The sequence below is a fragment of the Amblyomma maculatum genome, chromosome 11, assembly GCF_055883805.1.
Source record: "Amblyomma maculatum isolate TAMU_Amacu chromosome 11, ASM5588380v1, whole genome shotgun sequence".
Classification (NCBI taxonomy): Eukaryota; Metazoa; Arthropoda; class Arachnida; order Ixodida; family Ixodidae; genus Amblyomma; species Amblyomma maculatum.
This window is the reverse complement of record NC_139354.1, coordinates 29,471,526-29,479,811: the sequence shown is the minus strand read 5'-3', so window position 1 is coordinate 29,479,811 and position 8,286 is coordinate 29,471,526. Positions and strand designations below refer to the sequence as shown.

Genomic DNA, 8,286 nt, shown 5'->3' with positions numbered 1-8,286 from the left:
TGTGATGCACAGGTGTAAAGTAGGTAGTCCAGCAAATGAGTGACATACGTTGGCAGGTATTTTGCTGGGGAGTTCTCTTTGGTTGAATAATCAGCCTGCATGCATGCATTATGGGCGAGGTTTGGAAAAGTATAAGGGGATGAATCATTTAGAGGCCCACTTGGCAAAAGCGTGCATCTTTTGTACTTAGCTTACCAAGTGACATTGTCCTTGCAACAACTCGCTATAGTAGTCACGAGATCCAGGTCAATTTCAAACCACCAACTATTGCTTGGAGTGGACTTTTGTATTCACTGCACTAACTGTTCCTTTTGTAACATTAGCTACACTGGCCGAGGTTTAGCAGTTTCGCGTGGCTCCTGGAGAGCCGTGCTGCGTAAGTACGAGCAGTGACGTCACATGGCACACAGCTTGCCTGCCACCATATTTTTACCTGTTGTGGGCCATCATTGCACCCGCCACCGCTTCGGTGGTGGACGATGGCTGTTATTGCGGCGCGCGCCGTCTTTCCCTCTCCCTTTTCTTCCTGCTCTATTTTCTCTTCTGTCGGCACAAGGCAGCGGAGGTGGCTCAGCTACAGAGCCAGTAGCAGGCCCATGCATTTTCTTTTCCTTCTTCCTACAGCCACAACTACAACAGTGTGGTATAGCCATGAAGGAGAGCAAAATTGCTGCTCAGCAGTGCAGAAGAGCGGAGAAGCATAACTCATCGGATCGCAATGTAGTTTCCTGGCAATTAAATGTATGAATAGCAAACATACGGCTGAACATGCTGGGAAAGCTAAGAATAACTAGCTGAACGCTGAACCTTAGCCAACGCTACGTATATCCTGGCATAGCCGAGCTAAGCCTCTGCCAAAATACCAGAACAAAGGCGCTTAATAAAACTGCACTTTTGACGGAGGTTCTAATGACATACAAAATAAGTCTTATGGCCATGGATTAATGTGCAGCCAATTTTTTTCTTTGGCACATAATGAAAGCACAGGCAGCATTCCACTCCATTCTCCACTTTGTCAACGGCTGTGCTGCCCCAGTTAGCCTAAGCATGTACCGTCTGTTGCAGAAGTTTGCGGCCCAACGCGCCGGGCAGAGGAGCAGTATCGCTCCCGAGAGGCGGCGCTGCCTGGTGACGTAGCTATAAAGAGTGAGGAGGCTTGTTCTCTTCCCCTCATCCCGCGGTTGATATCGCACATCTTTGCTCTCAGCCGCGGGGTGAGGGGAAGAGAACAAGCCTCCTCACTCTTTATAGCTACGTCACCAGGCAGCGCCACCTCTCGGGAGCGATACTGCTCCTCTGCCCGGCACGTTGGGCCGCAAACTTCTGCAACAGACGGTACTTGACTCCATTGTGTAGCAATAAATATGGCTAGTTTTGTTTAAAGTGGAAGAGTGAGCACATCTGCACCAATCATCCCTTCAACCCTGCAGGATATGCTAGTGCTTATGATTATGTTTGTACACTCCAGCTTGGGATGCACAGTGATACAGTAAGCAAATTTTGCAATAAACACACTTGAAAAATGCATCAATTTTATTCCAGCTGCACATGTAAACAAAAGGGTGCAGATCCTTACAATGCCAGTCATTTTGAGATGATGCCATAAGAAGAGACTTGACAAGCTAGAATGAAAGGAAAAAAATCTGCAACACTGAGCCTTGCGTCAAAAAAAAATGCTTCACACAGGACCATGCTAAAACAATCTACTTAGCTGTCCCAAAGCTACACGACAGTTTGGAAGGTCAGCACAAGACCACAAGGAGGGGTACGGCCTACTGGCCGCCACGGAGCCTCAGGACAAGATGAAGGGTAGACTCCTTCTGGATATTGTAGTCAGACAGTGTACGGCCATCTTCAAGCTGCTTGCCGGCAAAGATAAGACGCTGCTGGTCAGGCGGAATGCCCTCCTTATCCTGGATCTTGGCCTTGACATTCTCTATCGTGTCGCTCGGCTCAACTTCAAGAGTGATAGTCTTGCCAGTGAGGGTCTTGACGAAAATCTGCATACCACCGCGCAGACGCAGCACCAAGTGAAGGGTTGACTCTTTTTGAATGTTGTAGTCGGACAGAGTGCGGCCGTCTTCAAGCTGCTTGCCGGCGAAGATGAGACGCTGCTGGTCAGGCGGGATGCCCTCCTTGTCCTGGATCTTGGCCTTGACATTCTCTATCGTGTCGCTGGGCTCAACCTCGAGTGTGATGGTCTTGCCGGTCAGGGTTTTGACGAAAATTTGCATACCACCACGCAGACGCAGCACCAAGTGGAGGGTTGACTCCTTTTGAATATTGTAGTCTGACAGAGTGCGGCCGTCTTCAAGCTGCTTGCCGGCGAAGATGAGACGCTGCTGGTCAGGCGGGATGCCCTCTTTGTCCTGGATCTTTGCCTTGACGTTCTCTATTGTGTCACTCGGTTCAACCTCGAGAGTGATCGTCTTGCCAGTGAGGGTCTTTACGAAAATCTGCATACCACCGCGCAGACGCAGCACCAAATGAAGAGTTGACTCCTTCTGAATGTTGTAGTCAGAGAGCGTGCGGCCGTCCTCAAGCTGCTTGCCGGCGAAGATGAGACGCTGCTGGTCAGGCGGGATGCCCTCCTTGTCCTGGATCTTGGCCTTGACATTCTCGATTGTGTCGCTCGGCTCAACTTCAAGAGTGATAGTCTTGCCAGTGAGGGTCTTGACGAAAATCTGCATACCACCGCGCAGACGCAGCACCAAATGAAGAGTAGACTCCTTTTGAATGTTGTAGTCTGAGAGCGTGCGGCCATCCTCAAGCTGCTTGCCGGCGAAGATGAGACGCTGCTGGTCAGGCGGGATGCCCTCTTTGTCCTGGATCTTGGCCTTGACGTTCTCTATTGTGTCACTCGGTTCAACCTCGAGAGTGATCGTCTTGCCAGTGAGGGTCTTGACGAAAATCTGCATACCACCGCGCAGACGCAGCACCAAATGAAGGGTTGACTCCTTCTGAATGTTGTAGTCCGAGAGTGTGCGGCCGTCCTCAAGCTGCTTGCCGGCGAAGATGAGACGCTGCTGGTCAGGCGGGATGCCTTCCTTGTCCTGGATCTTGGCCTTGACATTTTCGATTGTGTCACTTGGCTCAACTTCGAGAGTGATGGTCTTGCCAGTGAGGGTCTTGACGAAAATCTGCATACCACCGCGCAGACGCAGCACCAAGTGAAGGGTTGACTCTTTCTGAATGTTGTAGTCCGACAACGTGCGGCCGTCCTCCAGCTGCTTGCCGGCGAAGATGAGACGCTGCTGGTCAGGCGGGATGCCCTCTTTGTCCTGAATCTTGGCCTTGACGTTCTCTATCGTGTCGCTGGGCTCGACCTCGAGTGTGATGGTCTTGCCAGTGAGGGTCTTGACGAAAATCTGCATGGTGGCTGACCTGCTGAGGAAACAAAAGGAATGGTAAGCCACGCGATAAAGGAAAATGTGACCCGCTGACGCTGGATATCAGAGTAAAGATGGTGCCTTACTTAGGCCTCGCAGCTAGCATTCGAAGCCTCGCAGGCGCCTTGCGAAAACATTAGCCGCACAAAATACTACGAAGCGCATATACTTAGTTACGGACAATCAACGAACCACAATTCCAAAACCGTTTAACGACAAGTAAAGCAAGACATCGTTCCTTTCTACGCTAACGGCGTATTAGGCTTACGCAACTACCAAAGCACCGCAACGAGTAATGCGTTACCATTTCCAAGGAGCCCAAAGCTATTACTGGGCTAGAAAGGTGCAGCGAAAGTGGGTACTCACACCTAACCGTATGAGTGAATTAACCAGATAATTTGAAACCAGCTACTGTAGCCATCGGTGGAACACTACGACAGGCGCAGGTAGGCTCGCCGATCCACGCGCGGCTAGCGCACGTAGATATTCGCACTTTAACTTCATCACATAGAACAATGGTTGTCAAGAATCTTCACCCACCTGTAACGAACAAGCCTGAAACACGACAAAACGCGTCGTCGACGGTAATTTTTCGAAGACTCGAAAAGGTGGGGTCAACAGCGCTCCGAACTCCACCTTTGCGACGAGATGAATGACGAATGTGCGTGGTAACTTGTAAGTGGGTGGGTTGCGCCAGGCATGGAGTGCGACACCAGCGACACGTATGCGTACTCAAAACCGAAACCGCGCGTGCTGTGCGTGTTGTAATGGTTGTAACGTAACCTTGTAAGCTTGTAGGCCGTAAGGAGTGGGACTGTTGGAGATCTTCACGTTAAAAATTAAAAATTCTATTACCTTTCGTTCTAAAAATAACTTCACAAGGTTTTGCTTATGTGTATGCCTAAAATACTGCTGTCGGCAAAGGCGGTAGTTCTTCGAGTGAACTTGCGGTAATAATAAATTTTGTTTATGAATATATGAACCAAACAAATGGATGCTTGGTAGTACGTTCATTGACCTTGGTACTGGAGGGACATACACTTTTGTTTACGTTATTTATGATACGGCTTGTGCTAGCCTCGGCGATCCAAAGGCATCCAATCCGCAGCGCAGCCATTGACTTAGTCCGCTTTCGGCTCTCTTCCACGTCAGTGTTCAACCGCTGCGGTACGCAGACTTCGCGGCTGTTAAATACGATGGTGTCTTCTGTGAGCTTAATATCGGTGCTGACCTTATACCTGGGCGTAGCGCAGGCAATACGCTTTCACATAAAGCCCAACACGAAGCGCTGTCTTAAGGATGAGGTGCTCAAAGACGTCCTCGTTTCGGGCGAGTACCACCTCTCAGAGACGCCGGGCCACAAGACGGATCTGATAGTAAGTAGCGGTGCATATGCGCATCTGCCCAGGAGTTGGTGATGTGTGCTATTGTTGACGTTAAATGCTCGCCGGGGACAACAGGCCTCGTGCACAAGCCGCGAGCTGGCTCCGAAACAAGGCCTCGTGCAGCCGGATTTTCAGGAGCCAACCACGGTTGTGATAACGTGCGCGCGCGGTTGCTTTAGAAGCGCGCGTTGTTTTTGCCCCCAGTAATGTGTCTGTTCTTGCTATTTTGACAACAGCTGGCTGAACTTTAGCCTTTAGTGTTCTGCCAGCGCTTGCACGTTTACGCAGTAGGCATCCTGAATATAGACCAGCTTGTGTGCAGCGCTTTGGGGAGGATTTTTCTGGTAAGGAGCAGTCTAGTCACTCTTCGTAAAGAGTTCAGCTATACTGGTAAATTATTACAGACCACCGCGTCTGGTGCTCTACATTCCTTGATGCCGCGAGTAAGAAACGCTGCCGCGCAGGTGTTACAGATGTTAGCTGTTTGGAATAGTGTGTTCTGTTAAAAGTGAGAACTGCTCCGAGTGCATCTGTCCATTTGCCCGCGTAACACTCCGGCTAACGTGTAGCGTCATAGCCACAGCTCCATTCTTGTATTTCAGTACATTCTAACAACCACCTAAACTGGAGTAATTAACCATTAGTGTTCGCCTGATTGCAACCGTACGGCTACCAAGGAAGGCTGCAAACTTTCTTAGAAGCTTTGCAGCTGAATAGGGGAAATGTTTTCTTAATCTGCAAAACATCTGAATAAACTGTACAACTTTCGTTTGTAACTGTATGGCTGCAGTCAGGTGGACATAATGAATGAGTACTCCCTAATTATTGCATTTTGCATGTCGGTTGTGTATTTTGCACATTTCCTTGGTTGTCAGGTTTTGGCCATATCTAAGAGTGCAACATTACAGGATGCCATCCTTCTTTGTAACGTGTAGGTGAAGGACAGCAATGGGCACATACTGTACAACAAGGACGACATCAAAGAGGGCAAGTTTGCCTTTACCACTGATGCGTATGACGTGTACGAAGTCTGCTTCACCACCAAGATGCCAAGTGAAGTGAAGGGTGCAGACCGCGAGGTACAGTTATTGCTTAAGCATGGCGCCGAGGCCAAGAACTACCAGGGTTTGGCCGAGGTTGGCAAGCTGAAGCCTCTCGAGGTGAGTGCCGTTGCATTTCCCCTAAACTATAATACGAGATTTCGGGCACTGTGAATACACCTGTCGGACACTTTAGGCATACAAGAACATGTTCAGTTTTCTCGTATATCGAAAAACATGGAAACATTACACATTAAAAACTGCTGCCAACTTGGGTGATACAGGTTTTGTCAAGCCCCCTTGTGTCTACAGTGCAACTCAGAACATTTGTCATAGTCTCATTTATGCTTCTTTGAATGATTCTTATGATAAGTCATTGTATGTGCACAGACATAGCCAACATCCACCTTAACTAGTATCCTGCGTTCTTTGCATGTCTGGCTTGAGGTCAGGGACAATGCTAGGATGTTTGTAGTGGGCTGGCATGGAGGACATGGAGGGGAAAGGGAGGGTTTTAGTTACTCATGATGCCTTAGTGACATTGCCTTTCATGCAGATTAAATGGTATAAAATTCAGCAGAGAGAGCTCAGGCTGCATTCTTAGGAAACTTGTCTCTCCTCTTGGTGGTCGGTAAACGTTTTTGTACTGCCCGACAATTTTTTTGTAATAGTGACTGGTGTCTCTCTCCTCCCCTTGGCACCATCACTGCTTGAGATGCCCTTCTGGAAGATTCCTCACATTTCAGCACTTTATTACAGTGTTCGCATTTGCGAGCATTGCGCTTTGTATACAAGGATTTCACAGTGTTCAGTTGCATATACAAATGTGAACAGTGCCTGCGTGAGTTAGTGATACGTGCTGTTACGGACATACATTCATCATAATTGAGGAAGTGGCGTTGGCTGCAGTCGTAACCAGTGTATCAATGTGTTCTGTTACTTCCCTTGCCTCTGTCGCAGATGAAGCTGCAGCAGCTGGAAGACCTGTCGGAAGCCGTGGTGAAGGACTTTGCGTACATGCGCCAGCGGGAGGAAGAGATGCGCGACACCAACGAGTCGACCAACTCGCGTGTGCTCTATTTCTCCATCTTCTCCATGTGCTGCCTGCTGGGACTTGCCACCTGGCAGGTGCTCTATCTGCGCCGTTTTTTCAAGGCAAAGAAGCTCATCGAGTGAGGGGAGAAGGAAGGGTGTGCTTGGGAGGGGAAGGGAGTGGGGGAGGGGTTGTGTTGTGCACATACAGGGGCAATAAAAGAGTAGCCCGAAGAAAAAGAAAACACCTCCTTATCTATAGTTACCATCGGGAAAGACATTTTTTAATGGGCAGGTGTGAACATCTGTAACTGTGTTAACCTTCTGAATGGAAGGAGGAGTTGCTGAGGATATCTAGGGGGTTTTGCTGACTGAAATTGTGCCTTGTGGGGTGCTGTCAGTGTATCGGGAACGCGAGGGTGGGAAAATAGGGAACTTGCTGCATCTAATAATGTGCAGCACTCCGAGACGACAGAACTTCACAGGGGTGATGTCCTCTGTGTGTGCAATCGAGGGCGCACACAGGCTGTACATTAATGCCGCGTGTGTTTATTACATACAGTTGGTGGATGCATGCACGGTTTTATGACTTAATTGGCCTTAACCCCAGTTCTCTTAGTAGATTCCAGGAATCATCAGAGCTGTGTGCGGTGCAGTGCTTTTTTTTTTCTTCTTTTTTTGTGAAATTTAAGCTCCATTTAAGCTTATTGTCTCTACTTGGAGGTCCGCATATTTGTAATAGGAGGTACAAGTTGTCCATCCTTTGTTCCCGGTAATGGCCTGCAGTAATGTAGTTATGCCAGGACGGTCTGTTGCTCTGTCTTGTCATCTCATGATTTTGCCATCATAATATTGAGAAAAAATATTTTTATTTATTCATTACTTTGTCAAAATGGCAAGGAAGAATCATTACACATGGTTGCACATGCAGAAAATTTAAAAAGTCACAAAAATATGTGTGGCAGTAGTGCCATGCTAACAAGCTTCTAGAGTAAACGGACTGATTGATAAGCTTGTTTGGATGGCGAGAGACTGTGGATTTTTACACTTATTTGGAAGTTCAATAAATTCTTCAATTGTTGGCTTGGTATCAGGTTGTTACGCTTTTCTGCTTCATTTTGGAAACAAAGTAAATACAAATACAAAAATCGTACAATAATATCGGAGTAAGCCATATCCGTCAAGCCGAGCATTATCAGAAGAAAGGAAATTCAAGAGGGAACTCCGACTTCGACGGCACAGGGCTACACAGGAGCACGATTCAGAGTCTGTACGTTCAGAGCAACAATGTGACAACTCTGACAGAAGATTTTTCAATGTTGTGCTGATTGCTGACTGAGGTATCGCAAGAAAAAAATGCAGTAGTACTGTCAAACCTGGATTAGCAAGCTCGGAAATCACTGAATAGTTTTGATCTTTCAGTAATTTGGTACGTAAGGA

At 48.0% G+C, this 8,286-nt stretch overlaps 2 protein-coding genes across 3 annotated transcripts; one reads left to right on the top strand and one right to left on the bottom strand.

The window, feature by feature from the left end:
- Positions 1 to 1,498: 1,498 nt before the first annotated feature.
- On the bottom strand, positions 1,499 to 4,089 carry Ubi-p5E (Ubiquitin-5E). Of its 2 annotated transcripts, none has more exons than XM_084583959.1 (2): positions 3,930 to 4,089; positions 1,499 to 3,387 (listed from the first exon to the last, which is right to left on the bottom strand). In XM_084583959.1, exon 2 carries the CDS (start codon positions 3,372 to 3,374, stop codon positions 1,773 to 1,775), a length of 1,602 nt encoding a protein of 533 aa, XP_084440085.1. In that variant the 5' UTR covers positions 3,375 to 3,387; positions 3,930 to 4,089; the 3' UTR covers positions 1,499 to 1,772. The 2 variants fall into 2 exon arrangements, with proteins under 2 accessions (XP_084440085.1, XP_084440086.1); XM_084583960.1 differs by having other exon boundaries at positions 1,499 to 3,384; positions 3,930 to 4,084.
- A 398-nt stretch (positions 4,090 to 4,487) lies between these two features.
- On the top strand, positions 4,488 to 7,936 carry bai (Transmembrane emp24 domain-containing protein bai). Its single transcript, XM_084584690.1, has 3 exons — positions 4,488 to 4,765; positions 5,710 to 5,934; positions 6,775 to 7,936. Exons 1-3 carry the CDS (start codon positions 4,586 to 4,588, stop codon positions 6,988 to 6,990), a joined length of 621 nt encoding a protein of 206 aa, XP_084440816.1. The 5' UTR covers positions 4,488 to 4,585; the 3' UTR covers positions 6,991 to 7,936.
- Positions 7,937 to 8,286: the final 350 nt, after the last annotated feature.